The sequence below is a fragment of the Cardiocondyla obscurior genome, linkage group LG26, assembly GCF_019399895.1.
Source record: "Cardiocondyla obscurior isolate alpha-2009 linkage group LG26, Cobs3.1, whole genome shotgun sequence".
Classification (NCBI taxonomy): Eukaryota; Metazoa; Arthropoda; class Insecta; order Hymenoptera; family Formicidae; genus Cardiocondyla; species Cardiocondyla obscurior.
The window spans coordinates 775,981-796,326 of NC_091889.1; the positions used below are offsets into that span (position 1 = coordinate 775,981).

A 20,346-nucleotide genomic window follows, 5' to 3' on the forward strand; every position below is an offset into this window, starting at 1 on the left:
GAGGCTGCGAGCAACTTCAACTTCAGAGATCTTCAATCTTTTGTCGCAGAGTAATTAGACTTGCTGGAAGAAAATGTTACTTATTCAAATACGTACGCTGAGTAAATCCGAAAGCGAAGGTGCGAGGCAGCACGCTGATGAAAGACAATGGTTAGATTTGCTGTTCTTTTGTTTTAATCATTCTGTATATATGTTTACGTATATATATATATGTGTATACCAGGAAATGCTTTTTATGAGCGCCAAAAGTTCGATAGTTCACTTGCAGCATCGTCCCGTCTTCGTCCGACATTTATTGAGCAGCAGAGATATACGTAGGACGACGTTACAGGTGAGAATTATTCGAATTTTTATGTTAATTAAAAGAGGCTGTAATCATCTGAGGGTAAATTTCGACGACGTACCGCTCGGGTTTCGTCGCACGCGCGAGTTTTGTGCCTAGGCTCGACAAAGCAATCTGATGCGAAGATATTCTTTCGATCGCGCGGGTACGATGGCAACGCGTTTACATGTTAATTTCATACGAATCGATCAGGTTCTTTAACGCGCCATTTATTTTCGAAGGGTTGGCTGCAGGGCGTCGACACTTCCTCGCGAACTTCACTATGGTGACGGTGACGCCAGGTCGCATTGATCCCCTCCGGCAGGTATTGTACGAGCGGTATAACAAAGGCTGCCGAGGTAATCGACGAGTAACGCAAGGCGTCTTTTGCTTTCTTAGTTTTGGATCTGACTGCTGGCCTCTACCTTCTACTTCGGCCTGCAATCGCCCTTGGTTGATCGTCTGGAAGATGAAGGTGATTATTAATAAGCGAGAGATCTTCGAAATATAAAGGTAGAACTCATTGAGAATCTGGCTGGGTAAACGGTCTCGATCGAGACAATGTTGCTGCGATATTCTGTGTTGGATAGGTTTAGCCTTTGTCAATTAATTATGCGTTTCTGAGAGATATGGCTGTAAATAAAGTTTTGAGGCAAATCTACATTAATTGCCCTGTCTTATAACTTTAGAGTGTTTAATCAAATTATATTATTTAGGTATTGTTAGAAATAATAACTGCGTTAATTAGAAATTATAATTAAATGTTATTAATTTGTTTTTTTTTACTATTTTGCTTAAAAACATTTTTTTTCTTTTTTATGCTGCAACAATTAATTTATTTTAAATATGTTTTATTATTTGATAATAAATTAGTAAGCCATGACGGAGCACAGAGGCACATCCTTCTTTCATTCGTGCGTGAAAACGCCGGTGGACCCTTGCAGCCGGCAACCAACACCGTCTTACGAACGTCCTCGTCTATCATCCGAAAGTCAACGATCAGAAAAGGTGAAGAAGATTAATTTTGTCGAGGGTAAAGCCCTTGAAAATTCGGAGTCGTCGAGTCCGCGCGACACTTTAGAGAACTTGCTGATGTTCCTAAAAAGTATACCGGATTACGGGCAGATACATCACTTGTCGAACGAGCAGTTCAAACAGAAGGTCGAATATTTAAGAAGGAAGCAGCGGCTGTTGCTGGAAAATCTAAAGAACTCCTTGGACGACGCGGAAGAGCTACCGCCGCATTTGTCGATCACGAGAAACGAGGATTCGAAGTCAAAGAATACCAAGTCGAGCATCGACGATCTGAAATTGAACGGTAAGAAGTGTTACCTCGAAGAATCCAGAACCAGCAGTCCGATACTGTTCTCGTCCGGCAATTTTGCTGGCCTCGCCGAAGATCAGGATCTGTTAACGTACAGGTAATATATTTTAATTACCGGACGACAATGGAGAGCAACCGTTTTAATGATGTACTTATATTAGAGAAATAGCGCGCAGTTATATACATTTTTTTAATTATCTTTTGCCGTAAAATTGCATTTTTGAATTCCGTTGATTTCAGATGCAGAGATAAAGACAAAGAAACAAAGACAATACGTAATAAGGAGATACTCGCAGCTAGTAAGAGCTGGAGTACGTGGAGTGAGTCAAAGAGCGATGATAGCGTGAATAGCGATGGCGAAGATAGCATCGAGACGAAAAGTTTACCACCGAATAATTCGAAAGAGTGGCACCCCACAGTGCCTAGGCCATTTAGTTTCACGCTGAGGTGAATATCTGAACAATGATTTTCAACAGATGTTTGTGTCCGAGATTAAAAATAATTTTTTTTCCGAATACATTTTTTAAATATTTTTCTCTGTCAGTTTTCTTCGAATAGTATTAGCGTAAAAATATATTAGTTTTTAGTTTTTATTCGTAAATTAATGTAGAATGTTTTATGCTTTATTTTAGAGAAGAGGCGGAAAAATACATGACAGAAGTAGAAACAGTCGAGCGCGTGAATCAGGACAACGAAAAGAAGAGTCCTTCGAAAAAGCGACGAGTCAGACCGATTCCTATCACATCTAAAATACCGCTTTATGACAAATTGATGGCTGAGAAGGAGGAAAGGTCAACTGACGTTTCCATTTTTAGATAAAAATTTCAGATAAAAATAAGTCTTTTAATTTCTCAGAGTTAATACCGTAATGTTCACGATTCTGAAAGTTGAATTATATTTTTAGATGTTTTTTTCAATATTAAGATTGTTAAATCAAGCTGCAAATTTATTTACTGTTTAGAAAACTACCGTTTAGAAATCTCGGGTCATAATTAATGTTGTAACATAATGTGCATTTTTTATTTTCAGAAGTCGCATCGTACGTGAAGAGAGCGCATTGAACCTGCTGTCGCAAGTACGACCGTTTAAACTTGAATGCGACCGTCGTGCTTGGCGGTCCATGGCGAGGTCCAGTCCTGAACTCTGTTCAAGCAAGAACTACTCTTCACGTTTCAAGGCCAAACCAGTGCCAAGAAACCTGTTCGGCACCGAGGTTTATGATCGTATGCTTGAGGACGAATACTATAGGTCAGCTGTTAATTGTCACATTCTTTACATGTTTTATTTCAGACAATTTTAAATAGACATTTGCATACGAGTTTAATATAACTAATTTTTTTTTTTTTTTTTACGAGATTTTTCGAGTTACGAATATAACTCTTTCCGCTTTTATTTTTCTTTGTGCCAATAATGATTGCAAAGTAATAATTTTGGATTGAATGTTTAGGAAATATTAATGTTTTTTTTTAATCAAACACTATGATTGTTTTATTATTAAAATCTGCCGTTTTGGAGGCATTTAAGCGACTTGTCGAAATTTTGCGAATAAAAAATCGAGAATTGAAGAAACGGTCAACGATTAAAAACAATCAGATTTAGCGTAAGGATTTACGCGCGCGATTCCAGGCAGCTAAGGAAAAGGGTGAGGGCCGCCGAATTGCTGAAGTCCTCTTCCTTGCCGCCATCGATGGCAAGGCGCGAGCGTGTCAAGTCCGCCTGTGCACATTTGCAGGACTTGACGTCTAATAAGGATGAGGACGAGTCTGTCACTCCAGCAACCGCAACATCAGACAGAACCAGATCCGCGATGACATCAATATTGTCTTCGCGCGGAAATAATCTGGCCGCAATTCTAAGATGTCAGGCCTCACGGTACGGTTTCAAATTTCATGAAAATAATGGCTGATTAAAAAAATTTGTTTTCTGTAAATAGCAATGAAAAAATCCATTGCAGAGAGAAGCTGGAGCGTGAGATAGAGGAACGTATGGAGGAGAAGCGTCGGGAGCAGATACTGAAGTTCAGGGAGTCGCTGATCGGTCAGAAACCCGCGTGGAAGGCCCTGAGATCGGCCGCGAGGTACGCTCTGGATCTATAGATCTAAGCTTGCCAAGTTTTATAACTAAATATTGATCTAATGTCGCGAAAACAAGGCACGAACATGATAGAGACTTGAATATACGGACGTCTCTTCGTCGCGACGAGGCACGGGAACAGGCCGAACGTCATCGATTGCAGATGGAGATGATGCTGGACCGTGTGACGCAAATACCGACTCTCTTCGAACGTCATTCTCAGGTATTGCGAAATTCTTATTTGCATGAATCAATATTACAAAATAATTACACGTTATTAAATCTATATTAAAACTATACCAGTTATATTGAATATGACTGTCTTCTTTGAGATAAAACGTATCTGAATATCTTATTTACGTGTTTTCATGTATTAATTTATTATAAAGTAGATAAAATTAAAATAATATAAATTAGAATATACCCGTTCTTACAAAGTACTGCGTAAATTATATTTTCTGTATGAATTTTACAGAGTTTTCAGTCGCTCGTGAAGGCGCAACATAAGACTTCGAAGAGCATTCATGCTCGTAAAAAAAAGAAGAAAAAGAAAAAACAGCAGCAGTCAAAAAGGTCCACGTCAAGCAGCTTAGATTCGTATATGAGCTTTCCCAGCAATTCTAGACCGAACTCAGGATCGTTAACCAGTTCTTCCGGTACTCTGATTTCAAGCCAGTCATCATCAAAATCGTCGGGTGATTCTTCCGACAAATCAGCAACCAAATCAGAAGCCTCCACACTAAAAAGAAAAGCCGATCGCGGCCCGTTGAAAGTATCGATTAACGAAACGGCGGAATTGATCGAGGATCGCAACGAAAAGTTGTTCAGCAGCGACGAACGGTCTCGCAGTGACGATGCCACTGTTGAAGAATAAAGTCCAATTTTATTGCGAACGATAGAAACACGTTCCTCGTAGATGTTAGGGAATTAAAAAATACCTTTTTATGGAAAAATCGTATATTGTCGATATATTACAAAACGTAAAAAACAACATTACATGTCATTATATAAATTACAATCACGCATTTATTTAGCACAAATATCTATTAGCAAGCAGAAAACGTCCGTTTTTCTCTTTCTTTATCTTTCATTTTTTTCTCATTGAAGACGTAACATATTTATCACATATGGAATAAAAGTAGCAATCAAATGGATTAAGTTGAATCGGCAGTAACACTTATTTCACTCTAGTAAAGGGATAACGTCAAAGTATTAATAATATAATTATCTTTATTAATTGCAATTATATGTACTAATGGTATTTATTTGAGTTCTTTTTTTTAGATGCCACTTTACTCTGTCCATATTTCGATTAATTTTATACATTGTTGTATTTATTAATTGTCTCTGTGATATTTATAGTCTCATTCACATGGCGATTCGGAGCACTGCGTTTACGTCACTATATCCCGAACACATGAAGATTAGAAATATTGTGAAAGACCGTTACGTTTGCAACGTCGGTCAAGCTTAATCTGTCATCGTGTCGAGGATCCAGTTCACATAATAAGCGACTCTAGTGTAAACGCCAGGAAATCCTCTGGTGCCGCATTGTTTTAGTCCAAAGCTAACTATGCCATGTTGGATGATGCGCACGTTTTTACTATTGTATATACCACTCGCTTGTAAAGGTCCACCGCTGTCACCTAAGCAGGAGTCCACATTTATCTGGCCACCGGCACATAGTTGCTTGTGCCAAATCTGCGCGGTGCGCTCGTATACTTCTTTACATTGGTCATTGTCCATCACCGGCAATTTTGCCTGCAAAAGGGCTTCGCTACGCGGACCCTTCTCAGTTGCGCCCCATCCAGTCACTACAGCCTATAGAAGTGAAATAGTCTTCATTAACATTTACAAAAACATTAACAGAAATAAATAAATTACAACGAAAGAAGGAATTAAAAAAAAAGTGATAGTGAATCGAAGAGACATTTATAAAGGTGTATAAATTATTAATTTTAATTTGAAAGATAGAAAGAGAAATAGAGAATACGAGAAACGTTATATATAATAATTCTTCAAGAACGAAGATCGCTTTTTCTAATTACTATCAAATTAATACTCGTTTAGTAGTAGATTTGAATACTTTTGAAATAAAATAACCAACTAACAAAGTAATTTGGCTGTTTCTATTTTTATTAATTCTAGATTGGAATAACTGAAAGGAACAAATGTACATTTATTATTTGCCTACCTTTTTGTGGTTTAGTGTTGCTGCAGAACCGAATGGTAGACAAATAGGCTTGACGTTCCTAGGCCTGAAATCGATGGTACTGTTTAATCTAATGAGCGCAATGTCATTTTGCAGTTTCGTTCTTGTGTACTCCGGATGGAAGATAACAGAATCCACCCCGAAATCTTGATATTTCTCGGCGCATAAGATCTCGAGCCCATTAAGATCTGTTTCGCAGTCACGTTCCTTGTCGATGTCATGGTCTCCTACTCGGACGCCTATTAGACTAAGACCTGCAAGGTAATAATAATTTGTATCACGCAAGTTCAAAGAAATTACATTATAAGCAAATAATATTCCGTTGAAAATTGTTTTTTCAGCGTTTTTTAAACTTTATACTTTCAGGTCTTCTAATTTTCGCCACGCTCATGGGTATAAGAGTTTTTCTTACCTCCTGGAAGTGACGTGACACAATGAGCTGCTGTAAGGATGTACCGCGAAGAGATGATCGAGCCACCGCATCGAAATTCTGGATTTGGTCTTCCGGTATCATATGCAATTAACGCCATCCATGGATATTGAAAAATTCCGGTTGAGTTACCGCCCATCACCCTCTGTGTGATGATAGGCCCGCACACTTTGTGAGGTAACAGATGTAAATTCGGATGATTTGTCACATCTGGCGGGTTTCCGTCATCTTCCAAATTAGTTGTCCCCGTTGTATTACTTGTAGTTGTGTTACTTGTAGTTGTCTGTTAATGAACATTATTATTACACTTCTCGAATGTAAGCATTGCGTTGCTTAAATTACGAATGGACTTCCGCGAATCAACGTTAAAGATATATTTCAGCTTTGAAATATTTTTATTACTTTGTTACGAATATACGTTGAAGATTTGATTAAAAAATGTTAATTACAGTATAATATATTATTTTAGTGTTGCCGTATAATAAGCTTTGCAATTTTCAAATTTTTGTCAGAAAGGCTTTAACTCGATGTCCTTCTAATACAACGAGATCGGAATACAGCGGAAACTCGAGGTCACAGAAACCTGTTTGAACATTATTTTAGAAGACTTAAACGGTTCGCAGAGACGACGCATCTTTATTACACAAATAATGCTACATGATGTATACATATGGTATATCATGTAAAAATAATGAAGATATAACGGATACGTCGCATTAAACTGATGACCTCGACGAGAAAAAGCATTCGTAAGCAATCTGGTAATAAAGAACTTTTTAGCATTTTAAGAACTTATTCAAGAAACTTGCAATAGATAAAACACAAATGGAAAAGTTTTACTAGTAACACATAATTGTTAAATAATTTATTTACGGAAAACACGGGTTTTTTTTTATTAATTACGACTTCTAATTAGAAAACTCTTTGCTTTATCTAGCTTTTATATTTATGTTTTTAATGACATTAAATGTTATTTCGTTTTTTAAATTAATAGTTGTAGATTATACAATACTATAACTTTTTTTAATGAGAGAGTATATATTTAGGTACATGAAATACAGTTACCTGATTGCAGCAAACTTTTGGATCGTTGCCTTCGAAACCACATTGTGAATTCCTGACGGCCTGCAACGCTTCTGGCGATAGTGGTCTTGGACCTTTCAAAATCGATACAATTTCCGGACAGTTGCGAATGTTGATACAATTATCGTTTGAACATTGTATTTCTGTAACAGTAAATTCTTTAATCACTTAATTTCTTAATCAGTAATTGAAAACATTTTAAATTGATTAAAGTTTAGAATAAATATAACATCGGGTTTTGAACACACGCGAAATTAGATTTAAATGTTTTAAATTAAATATTAATCTCGATATAAATATAAAATTAGATCCAGATCGGTACACAAAATGTTTAAGATATTAATTAACGTAAGATAAGATTTTATAATTTAATATACTTGAATTAATTTTAAAAATCTATTTAAGAAGATTTCTCATTAGAATTACAATTTTTCAGATAAAATCTTTATGGAAATGCAGTGCAACTGGCATCAGAACTGATGTGTAACAAAAACGCTACTCACGTGCATCGATTGTTGTTAAAGCGAGGAAAAGAACGAGCGTGCCGATAAACATCATGTTTATTTGTGACATCAGCAAGCAGTTTTTCGTCAATTATTCTCAAAATTGTGAGTAATTATAGCTATTCTGTTTTCTCTCTTCTTTCTTCTCGTCCTCGCGGATCGGAGTAGGCCGGGGATTTTCCTGTTTCGCTCCGATGATTCTCACCAATGATTAACGCACCTCGGACAAAGAGCTCCGTTGAAAAATGTAATTAATTCCACTCGTAATCGTGTCCGATCTCTCGCATCGAGTTCGCGCTCGAGCCGAGGTGTACCGCGTCTCGGATCAAAACCAGTACTAATTCCCTGCCCGCGAGTTGCCAGTCGACTCTTTCTCCTCTCTAAGCTCCCTCACGACTTCTTGAATCTATTAAATCCGCTGGGTTCGGTGGGGGCGATCGCTGATAATAACCCATCGATTGTCGTGATTCGTTGACGATTAAAGCCTCAATTACGCAACTCCTGCATACGATTCCGAGAAAATTGAAAACGCGCGAGCTTTTCTTGAGAAAAAAAAAGACTATTATTCTCCGGCACGAATTTTTATTATTAAGGATTAAAATTTTACTCGTCACAGCGTGAATTAATAACTCTCAGTTGTCGATGCAATTTTTTACTTAGAGAGTTAATTTTTATTTGTACATTGTATTATTCATTATTTGTTTACTTTGAAAACTTGACTTTTTACATAATGAGGAAATATATTTATTTATTGATGCGAAGAAACTACAAAATACAAAGAAACGGAATTACAAAAATTTTTCCTGTAAGATATAAGAAGTTAAAAGGAAAAGATATTAAATTAAATAAGAAGTTAAATGTTTAAAAAAAACAAATGTTACAACATTTGTAATCAAAGGAGTTTTCAAAACATAGTATAATTTTGCGGAAGGACGTGGGTTTGTTGCAAAGTGCAACTATTAGTCATCGTTGACGGATGAGGAAAGTCACGCGAAGAATTAACAATTTCCTCCAAATTCACTATCGTTTCCAATAATACCACCCATTCGAGTTATCTCTTCGGCTATTTGCTATTCAACTCGCCAAAACTTTTAAACGAATTATCATGTGTAATATGATCTTTGATCACAATAAATATAGAATTTGTACAGGAAATGCGTGATATCGAAGAGCCATTTAATACTGTAAATTAAGTAATGCAACCAACACAAATTAACAGTCATTATCTTGAACATATTTTCTTACAAAATTTAAAGAGAAAGCTATTCTGAATTGATCAACAATGTTATTTAAAATAATGTGGAAATTTGGAATTTAATCATCATTAAAGATAGTAATTAATTAATTACATTTCTTAGCGCATTCGTCTTTGATTTTGCTTTTCGATATTTCTTAGCATATGTATATGTTATTATGATGTGATAGTGGCAAGAGATCAGTTCCACAATGACCCTCGTATATTGATAACGTCAATAGAAAATAAAGATTAAAGAAGTATAATTATCGATAATTTTGCAACTTAACAAGATGGAATTACCAAGAAATAGGTTTTTTTCTTATTAAACGAACAAAAATATTTGCAAGTATTATTACAAAATTCGTTACATTTATTTATGACAATTAATTACAATAAAAATAAATAACAAATGTGATTTAACTCTATGTCTTCTTCTGATATTAATATCCAATGAGATAGTAATCATTGCACAGACGTCGAATCAACGACGTCATTTAACGTCTAATTGGCGATTATAAAACATAAATTTGACGTCAAATACGTTACTGTAATTACAGTAACATACATATGCTGCTGCAATTTTATTCATTCTGCCCGTCTTTTAAAGTTAATTTTATATTATACTTGTATTCTCATTTTTTCAATCACAATTAGCATCACTGCTTATTCTACGTCTTTAAAAATCAGGAATGTGTAAAACGTTTGCAATTTTTTATTTTTAGACGCGCTTTAATCCGTCATCGAGTCGAGGATCCAGTCCATGTAGTAGGCTACTCTGGTATAAACTCCAGGAACACCTAGACTACAGTTTTTTACTCCATAACTGACCACGCCATGCTGAACAACGCGCAATGATTTGATGTTATACCTGCTAAACGCTTGGAGAGGCCCACCGCTATCGCCTTTGCAGGAATCTGTGCCTGCCTCACCGCCAGCGCACAGTTGTTTGTACGAAACTATTGAAACTTTCTTATATATATCTTTACACAGTTCATTTCTTATCAGAGGTAGACTCGCTCGTAATAGATCTGAACTACGTGTACCATTTTCCGTTGTGCCCCAACCGGTCAATATGATCTATTAATTAAAAAAGAATTTTTTAATTAAATTTAATTAAGATTTTATAGAAACAGTTAATTTTTAATTATTATTGTTAAATTAGTAGTAAATTTAAATCTTTTAAAATAAAATTAATGAGAAATAGAATTAATTAACCGCTTCTCTTTTTATAAATTCTTAAGTGGAAGCTTAAAGGAAGAGAGACATGGATTAATTCTTACTCTTTCAGGAACTACTGTCGGAAGCTTGAATGGCAAACAAATAGGCTTGACGTTTAGACGAGTAAAGTTGAGAGTGCCATTCAACCGGATGAGAGCGATGTCATTTTGCTTATGTTCTTTCGTGTAATTGGGATGGAAGGTGACGTTTTCGATTCCAAAGTCTTGATATTTTTCGGCGCAGAAGATTTCGCGCCCTTCAGAATCTTTTTCACAGTCACGTTCTTTACTTATGTCATGCTCACCTACTCTGACGCTTGCTAATGTAAGACCTGTAGAATAACGATTCGAATTACAGGAATACAGACCACGAACAGAAAGTATGTACAACTTTATCGAGAATAATATTCTTGATTAACTTTTTAAGCGTTACTTTTAAATTTAATTTAATTTAATTTTTTTTTAATAAGTTTAATTTTTTTTTAATATTTATAGACATGAAATTTTTCCTTACCCGTTTGAAGTGACGTGACACAATGAGCTGCAGTGAGAATGTAACGGGAAGAGATTATCGTACCGCCACAACGGAATTCTAGGTTTGGGTTTTCCACGTCGTCGTATGCGAGTAATGCCATCCACGGAAATTCCAAGACTCTAGTTTTTTCACCACCGAACATTTTCAATCCCATTGAGGTTAATCCGCACCTCGAGTGATTCAAGAGACGTAAATTCGGATGATTTGTCACATTTGGTGGCCCAAGATCAATTCCCGACTCTTCTGTCATAATTGTCGTTGTTTGCTGCTAAAAATGAACGTTTAACAAGAAGAAAACGTAAGTAATATTAACATTTAATTAATTATCTCACCTGTGATACACTTAAATCACTTTCCAGTTGCTTGGTCGTTATCGTCATTGTCTATTTTAATAAATTAATATTTACTACGAGCATTGAATTAATGGTTATAAATTATATTATATATAAAATATTTAATTGTATTTATTTATTTTACTATAGTAAATTAGTTGAGACTTTTTGATACTTTTGTTAAGAAATTAAACTCTTGATAAAGTTTAATTACCTGGTTGCAGCAAACTTTCGGATCGTTGCCTTCAAAACCACATTGTAATTTTCTAAGGAATCGAATTTTTTCGGGCGGAAACGGTCTTGGACCTCTCAATATAGATATGATCTCCGGACAGTTGCGAATATTGATGCAATTTCCGTGTGAACAATTAATTTCTATAACAATAAATTACTTAACATAAAGCTAATTAATTTTTTAGAGCGAGAACGGTGTAATAAATGTTTTTATGAAAATTCTATGCAACTGGCATTAGAATTTATGTAATAAAAACGTTACTTACGTGCATCGATTGCTGTTAAAGTAAGGAAAAGAATGAACGTGCTGATGAACGTCATATTTATTCGTGATATTAGAATACAGCTCTTGAATCAATCTTAAAGTGGATACACAGTATTATTTACGGCTTTTTTTCTACTCTTCCTCGATGATCAAAGCAAGCCCAAAATTTTTCTTTTTCTTGGTTTAATAATTTTCACCGATTATTAACGTACTTGAAACAAAGAGCTCTGTTTTATTAGCAATTATGTTCAACGTCTCGCATTGAATTTACACTCAATCCGAGATGCACCGTGGCTTGGATCAAAATCAGTACTAATTTACTCTGAGAATTGCTGGTCTCTTCTTTCTGAGCTCTCTCGTGATTAGGCTATATTAAATGTGTTGGTTGAGTAGGGATGGCTGATAATGACCCATCGATTGCCGTGATTTATTGTAAATTGAAGTCCTAATTACTGCAATTTCTGTATTGAATTTTGTAAAAATGAGAAACGCACGATCTTTTTTTGAGAAAGAAATTGAAATGATCTCAATTAATCACAGTAAACGGACACAAGATGTCACGTAAAATCAAACATCATTAATTACATTGCTCATTTAAGTAAGAATTAATTTTTCTTATAAAAATTAATTTTTAGTTTCAACTAATCATGATATTAATCGATCAATTAAAATAAAAATGTTTTCTAAGATATACGTTAGAAGGAAAAAATATTAAATTACGCCTCGCTGTCTCGTAGGAATGAAATAAGAAGATAAATCGGAGAAAGATTAATCAGCAATCTACGTCACAACTTTTATTATCAAAAGCGGTACGAAGAATGGTACAAACTTGCGGAAGAACGTAGTTTAGTTGCCAAGTGCAATTGTTAGTCATCGTTTACAGATGAAGGAAATTATGGTGAGATATCAACGTTTTTATTAAAATTTACTATCGTTTTCAAAACTTATTAGAGTTATTTTTTTGCTTATTTGTTATTAAATTTAATAAAATTTTTTAATTTAATGTTATATACGAACTTTGAGCCCAATAAATACAACTAATTCGCGGCAATCTTGAATTTACTTTTTTACAAAGTGTAAAAAGAAATTTTTTTTAATAATGTAAAAATCTTTAATTAAGAAAACATTAAAAATACTAATTAATTAGATTTTTTTGCGCGGTCGTTTGTACTTATGCTTTTCGACATTTCTTAGCGTAGATATGTGTATACTATTATAATGTGATAATGGCAAACGTCAGTTGCACACTGACTCATGCTCATTGATAACTTAAAGAAGAAATAAAAATACAGAGTAGAACGATCGATAAATTTGCAATCTATTAATTAACGAATATATATTACACATTTTTTAGAAAAGAATTTAATCAGTTTTATGAAATTATGAATTGGTCTATTCGTTATTAGATAAATAAAACTATTTACAGGTTTTGTTGTAAAAGGTATTAGAAACGTTTATTACAATAAAATAAATTACAGATGTATTATTAACAGTATATCTTTCTTTGACATTAATATCTAGGGAGAAATAATGATTTACAATGACGTCAAACCGATTCAATGATGTCATTCAGTATCCGGTTGGGCGATTATAGAACCTCAATTTGACGTCACAAGACGTGCAACTGACGTAAGTTAAATATCAATTTGACGTCTTTTCAATTAATTATTTCTCTTTAATTTACGGTTTGTATTTTAGGCGCTCTTTAATTTGTTATAGAGTCCAGGATCCAGTCCATGTAGTGCGATACTTTGGTGTAAACTCCAGGAACACCTGTAGTGCCGCATCTCGTTAATCCATAACTTACCACGCCATACTGTACATAGCGCACTGCTTTGCCGTTATATTTGGCACTCGCTTGGAGAGGTCCACCGCTATCGCCCATACAGGAGTCTGTGTGTGCCTCACCGCCAGCACATAGTTGTTTGTACCAAATTTTTGCAGTTCGCTTATATACTTCTTTACACTGTTCATTTTTCATTATAGGTAGCTTCGCCTGTAGAAGATCACGGCTACGTGGACCAATTTCCGTCGCGCCCCAACCAGTTACTATAGCCTGTCAATCAAAAGAATTTTTAGTACAAATACTTAGCAGTAAACTTTAATGTTTTAAGATGAAATAAGTAAAAGCTAGATTTAATTCGCTTCTTTCTTTATTACTTTTTACTTGGAATGATTTAAGTGAAAATTATATTAATTAATTCTTACTCTTTCATGTGTTAGTTGTGTAGCTGAACCGAAAGGCAAACAAATGGGTTTGACATTTCGAGGAGTAAAGTCAATAGTGCCATTCAATCTGATGAGCGCGATGTCATTTTGTAGCAGTGTTCTCGTGTAATTCGGATGGAAGGTGACGCTTTCTATTTCGAAGTCCTGATATTTTTCAGCGCACAAGACGTCCTCTCCTTCGGAACCCTTTTCGCAGTCACGTTCTTTACTTATATCATGTTCACCTACTCTGACGCTTACTAGTCTGAGAGCTGTAAAATGACAATTCGAATTACAGAAATACAGACCAGGTACAGAAAGCATGTAAAAATTCATTGAGAATAACATTCTTGATTACTTAAATTTTTAAACGTTATTTTTAACTTTTATTCTCGCCTTTTTTTAAATAAGTTCTTTAATTTTTTTTTTTTCATATTCGTGGACATGAGATTTTTTCTTACTTGATGGAAGTGTCGTAACACAATGAGCTGCAGTGAGAACGTAACGGGAGTTGATTATCGAACCGCCACAACGGAATTCCGGGTTTGGTCTTCCTGTGTCGTACGCGAGTATTGCCATCCATGGATACTGTAAGACTCCAGTTTTATTACCATTAAACACCCTTCTTTGTACAATGGGCCCGCATCTGAAGTGATCCAAGAGACGTAAATTCGGATGATTTGTCACATCTGGTGGACTAGGTTCATTTTCGGGGCTTTCTGTAGTAATTGTTTCTGTTTCTGTTGTCTGCTGCTGAAAATTAATATTTAAAAAGTTTAAAACAGAATAAGTAATATTTTAATTTAATTTTTAGACAAAAAAAACGCGAGTAAAATTAATCATCTTACGTCTGGTGGTGTTATAGTTGTCGTAGTTGTTGTTGTCGTCGTAGTTGTAGTTGTAGTTGTCGTAGTTGTCGTTGCTTGTCGCTAAAAATTAACATAAATTAATATATGTTAAAGTGGAAAAGGAATATTTAAATTTAATTAATATGTAAAAGAGATTTTAACTCTATTACCTTATTCTACTTAGTATTTTATAATTATATAAATTATAAATTAGTTAGGGCTTCTTGATGCTTCTGTTGATAGATTAATGAGTTCTGACTCTGATTAATTACCTGATTACAACAAACCATCGGGTCTTTGCCGTCAAATCCACAATGCGAGTTGTTCAGTGTTTCCCATGCTCGTACTGAAAGCGGTCTTGAGCCTTTCAGAATCGTTACGATTTCAGAACAGTTGTGAATATTGATACAATTAAAATTTTCTTCTGAGCATCTGTTCTCTGTAACAATAAATTATTGCTTAGTTGCTTAATTGCTTAATTTTATTAATTAATATTTTTTAATTGTTGATATTTCAAAGATCGAGCCTTTATTTTTCAAGTTAAGAACAAATCCAACATACCGAATCTTAAGTGTGTGTAATATATACCTGTATAAAAATAATTTAAAATGTTTTAAATTAAACACATTTAAAAAAGCATCTTGTATAAATATGTATTAAAAATATAATAAGTACGTATAAAATGCGTATAAACTATTAAACAATTTAAAAACAAAAAAGAGATATTTATCACAAGAATTAACGTGTTTTTCAGATAGAATAATCATACAGTATAAAACTGTGACACAACTAAATTGTAATTAATTACTTACGTGCATTAATTATCGTCAGAGCGCCTAACAGAAAAACGAACGTGGCTTCGAACATTTTTATTTTTATTTGTGACGTTAATATAATTTTTGGCCGATTAATTTCAAAGCCGCTGTATATATTGTGACTTCTTTCGCTTGTAACCCAAACCAGAGATTTTTCTGTTCCACTGCGAATTCCGGTTTTTACTGATTAATGCGCTTTGACCAGAGAACTCTACACTACAAAGAGAGCACTACGACGAACTGCGATAAAATTTTACTCGCGTTTCAATCTTCTTTACTGAATCTATTTTTGAGCTAAGATGTGTTATGAGTCAAATCGAAATCAATACTAATCGACTCCACACGAGTTGCCAATCTCGACTAAGCTCTCTCATTGCCTGCTAGTAAATATTAATCTACTGGTTTAACGGAAATCGTTTATAATGAGTAGCTACTGGGTGGTCATTCCTTACCACAAGCTGAGTCACATGAGTCATGTGGTTTATAATCTTGTAAAAATAGACAAACCTTTAAAAAAAAAAAGGAAAAAATAAAAGAAAATCTTGTTCTCTTACATTGAAATTTTTTAACGCAAGCTTTAATAAATTCAACAAGCTTGACTTGATACTAAAAAAATTTTTTATATTATCGTTTAAGTTATAGTGATTAAAAGGCAGACGTGAAAAGAGATGAGTGTAAAATAAGAGGAAAAGCGAGGAGAAAAACAGTCGAGTGAGTACTTATTGAAATTAAAAGTTTGAAAATTTTAATTTTGAAAGATGGTAGCTTCAACAAATCTGGCGAAAAACAACAAAATTTAATCAAAAATATACTTATTGACTTTTATAATCAGTAGGTTTTTCCCAAGATAACATTATTGTATAATAAAATTTACGTTGGAATGTTGTCCTGTTGGAAATCACAGTCATTATCGTCAACGATGACAAGTTGCAACGAAATACCAGCTTTTTTAATTCACTACTGATGTCACGATCGCCTCTTTGTACTTGTTATTATATTTATTTATTACTGTAAAATTTAATAGTCATTGAACTTTCGAGGATTTCTATTTTGCAAAATTTGAAAAGAAAAAATTCGGTTGCTTGTAGATTTTCCTTATATAAATAATAATTATTTATATAAGATATTATTAGTATTAATTTGTCGATTATAAATCTTTAATATCATCGTTTTTCGTTACTCATTGCTATCCCAAGTTGTGAGGTACATACATAGTTCACTGTGATGTGGTAATAGGTCAAGTTCCACTGTGACCTGTGTATTGATAGCCGGGAGCAAATACATCATCGATAATTTCGCAGTTCTTTACAATTTTATGCTACATTTTCCTTAAAGGAGAATTGTAGGATAAAGTTTAGTTTTTCCCTGTATTGAACAAGTAATAATTGATAAATAATTGAACATGCAAATTATATCGCAACTTTTCAATGATTGACACCGTTCTAAGAATAAACATTCTGTAGAACGAGCATGAAGGATTTGATAGCATAATTATTATTTAAAATATAAGGAAACTATTAAAACAATATTAAATGAAACGGAAAATAAATGAAGGCGTTAAAATAAAATAAAAAATTTAATACGTTTGAGAAATAATATTCATTTATTAATGTTATTAAAAACTTAACAGATCTTTATGATGTTGACTTCTCGATGATTTTAGTCAATATTACAATTTTTAAAAATATTCGGATATTTTTTGTACAACGTGCCGTCATAAATACATAATATAAAACGAACAATTAAAGTCATAATTTTTATCTATATAGTAGTTACTACTTTTATTTTCTAACATTATTGAATATATTTATAAATGTTTTGCGTAGGAAAAATATTTTAATTATTATGTAATGATAATCTCATTTTTTATCTCTCAGATACACATAATTTATCTATTATAATTTAAACTTCTCTCCGCTGCGTTCCTTATTAATTTCTTCAAAAGAACTTTAATAATAAGTTTAATATACAACTAATATACTAGTTTGATAACATATAAATGAATCTCTACAGTGCTAATTAATTTTATAAAATATGTCAGACTATAAAGATACATTTGTTCGCGTAATATGTTTTAATTTATCGTTTCTATTAACTGGTTAAATGACTTGTTTTTTTCTACATGATGTCTCGTTTTAGGGTCTTAATTTGCTGAGAATCCAGGGGACGTAGTCTATCACTTTTGTGTATACGCCGGGCCATCCTTGCATGCCGCAAGGCGATGGGCCAAAGGACACAACACCCACGGCGGTCCACCTGCGGTTACCATTGGGGACCTTCTCAACTGCCATTAAAGGACCACCTGAATCGCCTCGGCAGGAGTCTTTACCCTTTTGGCCACCCGCGCAGATTTGCCCGTGTCCCAGCTGGACACCGGCGTTACTGTAGGTCTGATCGCACTGGTTCTGGTCCGCGAGAGGCAACGTTAATTTCAATTTAACATTCGAAGCCGAGAGGGTCTCCGTTTTACCCCAGCCAGCCACGAAGAGTTTGCCGTTCAGCGACGAGTTCGATGGCAAACAAATAGGTTTGATGAAGCCGGTGAATTTCACGTCGCGGGAAAGTCGCAGCAGTGCGATGTCGTAGCGTTGGTCCCGCGACTGTGGCTGGTACTCCTCGTGGGCGATCTGTTCTTCCACCCCTACGGTTACAGGATCATCAGCGCAATTCACGGTGCCGTCGGCTCCATCCGGTAGGCAATCTGTTTCAGTGTCGGTGTCGTATTCGCCCAAACGGACGCTGGTCAGACGCCAGTTAGTTGGTAGGTCCTTGCCCTTGATACAGTGAGCAGCAGTAAGGACGTAACGTTTGGAAATCAAGACTCCGCCGCATGCCGTAGATCTGCCATTGGCTGCAAGAGGACGCATAAAATATTGAGCACATCTGAACGCACATATTATTAATTTAACAATTTTAAATTATTATTTAATTATAATTATTAATTGCGAAATGATAATTTAAACATTTATGCAGATTTAATTTCTAATTAATATTCTTTTTACTCACGTTTTTGGTATTCCAACAGTGCCATCCAGGGAAACTCGTCGAGATCCGTGCGTTCACCACCGAGCAGCTTCTGCACCAAGTCGCTGCCACAATCGCTAGGTAGCAGAGGATTGTTCGCCAGGTCGGCCGCGATATTTTCGACGGGCTGAGGATTCTGGTCCGGATTCCAGCTCTGCGTGGACCCAGGATTCGTCGTGGAACCACCTGGCCGGGTGTTTATGCTCGCGCTACCGACACAGCACACTAGTGGATTCGAGCCCTCGAAGCCACAATGATTGCGTCTAAGATAAGTAATAGCCTGGTCCCGCGATTGCTGGAGTATAGTTGACAATATCGGGCAATCATGTGGAATTATGCACGCACCCACTTGCCCGTCGACCCTACAGTCTGTCCGCGAGACTTGTACCTCTATAAAAAATAAGAACAGAAAAGAAAGACAGCATTATTAATAAAATAAAAATATTAATTATGTTATTAATATTAGAATCGCAAACAAAGTGTTCTGTGTCCACCTTTAGTCTTGAGAGCAATTGAATTTAATTCTGAAAGCAAATTAAAAATTAAAAAAAAAAAACAGATGTCTCTTAGAATATATTACTTATTGATTTAGTAATTGGTGAATGCGTAAGGATTATTTAGCGTTGTAGCGTTGTTTCGCTAAAGCACGCAATATTTCTTATTTTTTGCTACCTATTTATATACATATATGCAGCATTTAGAATAAAGTTTCTAGTTTTCTGAACAGAAAACTGGTCGGTAAACTTATCTTTTTTTTATACTGCAAAGGCTTTCTGACATAAATTGTTTATATAATTTTGAGGTAATCTAAAGAATATTTCCGATTTAGGCGTCACAGCGCGCAAAAATTAACAAAACTGTTTTAATTACGTTAATTATACTTGTTTTTTGATCCATGACGGTAGCTATTAATTCAATGACGTAATGAGAATAGTGTTGCGTACTATTTAAGAGATGTAATCGGAATTAATATCTGACTTTTGTTTTCGCACGTAGCGTGCAGAAATTAATAATTTATAATGCCAGAAATCGAAATAATCGTGTCCAATGGTGACTGAGCTTCCAACAGTGAAATTAAATTCGCGTGCATATAAATATACTGTAAAAGTTACATTTTTGAAAGAAAAAGATTAAATAATCCGCAAAAAAGATGTTCAATATGGCAAAGTATTGAATAAATAAATCGGGATACTCGCCTTAGCTTAATATGTTAAATAACGTTGACGTTATGTTTCATACAGTTTTAAGAATCAACTTACGGGCGTGAATACCGATCAGCAATGTTAAAAACTTGAAGAACACCAAGAAGGTTGACATTCTCGATGGAATTTTTAATTTCATTGTTATATTAACTAAATATATTAAGAAACAATCACAGTTAAACAATTTTAACAGTGAAAACACGCTCAGTCTCCAGCGTTCTCTCCCGTTTAATATCTTGCTGAAGATCGAAACATCAACTGACGATAGTAGTCATACTATTCATGATAGAGTGACCAGAGCCAGGGTCAACAACTGTCCCCACTACCGCTGTTAACAAGCTTCGCCAAGCTAATTAGCAGGAGCGGACCAGACAGGAAAAATTCCTATTTCTGTTATCTGATGAATACAACTGCAGATGTATTTAAAAAGAAAAAGGAAAAAAAAAGTGTACAGCCGAATTTTTCAGCAATTGCACTTTAAG

The 20,346-nt window shown here is 34.7% G+C and overlaps 3 protein-coding genes across 6 annotated transcripts; 1 reads left to right on the plus strand and 2 right to left on the minus strand.

The window, feature by feature from the left end:
* Positions 1–5,163, plus strand: LOC139111932 (protein FAM161A-like). Its single transcript, XM_070672582.1, has 12 exons — positions 1–150; positions 224–331; positions 565–647; positions 722–797; positions 1,196–1,743; positions 1,887–2,093; positions 2,279–2,437; positions 2,676–2,894; positions 3,273–3,518; positions 3,601–3,723; positions 3,798–3,942; positions 4,195–5,163. Exons 5-12 carry the CDS (start codon positions 1,202–1,204, stop codon positions 4,591–4,593), a joined length of 2,040 nt encoding a protein of 679 aa, XP_070528683.1. The 5' UTR covers positions 1–150; positions 224–331; positions 565–647; positions 722–797; positions 1,196–1,201; the 3' UTR covers positions 4,594–5,163.
* Positions 4,659–12,435, minus strand: LOC139111941 (CLIP domain-containing serine protease HP8-like). 4 transcript variants are annotated; one of them, XM_070672601.1, is made up of 7 exons: positions 11,769–12,433; positions 11,483–11,643; positions 11,269–11,319; positions 10,916–11,201; positions 10,465–10,733; positions 7,948–10,261; positions 7,421–7,587 (listed from the first exon to the last, which is right to left on the minus strand). In XM_070672601.1, the coding sequence occupies exons 1-6, from the start codon at positions 11,821–11,823 to the stop codon at positions 9,914–9,916; spliced, it is 1,170 nt and encodes a 389-aa protein (XP_070528702.1). In that variant the 5' UTR covers positions 11,824–12,433; the 3' UTR covers positions 7,421–7,587; positions 7,948–9,913. The 4 variants fall into 4 exon arrangements, with proteins under 4 accessions (XP_070528703.1, XP_070528702.1, XP_070528701.1 ...); XM_070672600.1 differs by having other exon boundaries at positions 10,916–11,204; XM_070672603.1 differs by lacking the exon at positions 11,269–11,319 and having other exon boundaries at positions 10,916–11,204; positions 11,769–12,435.
* A 1,037-nt stretch (positions 12,436–13,472) lies between these two features.
* Positions 13,473–20,126, minus strand: LOC139112068 (ovochymase-like). Its single transcript, XM_070672854.1, has 10 exons — positions 19,922–20,126; positions 18,645–19,052; positions 17,776–18,489; positions 15,636–15,821; positions 15,385–15,411; positions 15,096–15,262; positions 14,824–14,904; positions 14,437–14,728; positions 13,976–14,247; positions 13,473–13,823 (listed from the first exon to the last, which is right to left on the minus strand). The coding sequence occupies exons 1-10, from the start codon at positions 20,001–20,003 to the stop codon at positions 13,473–13,475; spliced, it is 2,580 nt and encodes an 859-aa protein (XP_070528955.1). The 5' UTR covers positions 20,004–20,126.
* Positions 20,127–20,346: the final 220 nt, after the last annotated feature.

Coding starts and splice junctions, on each gene's coding strand:
- LOC139111932 (XM_070672582.1), top strand. CDS start 1,202: ATGACGGAGCACAGAGGCACATCCTTCTTTCATTCGTGCGTGAAAACG. Junction 2,094..2,278: donor CCATTTAGTTTCACGCTGAG/GTGAATATCTGA, acceptor GCTTTATTTTAG/AGAAGAGGCGGAAAAATACA. Junction 2,438..2,675: donor ATGGCTGAGAAGGAGGAAAG/GTCAACTGACGT, acceptor TTTTATTTTCAG/AAGTCGCATCGTACGTGAAG.
- LOC139111941 (XM_070672600.1), bottom strand. CDS start 11,823: ATGACGTTCATCAGCACGTTCATTCTTTTCCTTACTTTAACAGCAATC. Junction 11,320..11,482: donor CGAAAGTTTGCTGCAACCAG/GTAATTAAACTT, acceptor TTATTAAAATAG/ACAATGACGATAACGACCAA. Junction 11,205..11,268: donor GTGATTTAAGTGTATCACAG/GTGAGATAATTA, acceptor GTTCATTTTTAG/CAGCAAACAACGACAATTAT.
- LOC139112068 (XM_070672854.1), bottom strand. CDS start 20,003: ATGAAATTAAAAATTCCATCGAGAATGTCAACCTTCTTGGTGTTCTTC. Junction 15,412..15,635: donor TCTGACGATAATTAATGCAC/GTAAGTAATTAA, acceptor ATTTTTATACAG/GTATATATTACACACACTTA. Junction 15,263..15,384: donor TTACACACACTTAAGATTCG/GTATGTTGGATT, acceptor TTATTGTTACAG/AGAACAGATGCTCAGAAGAA.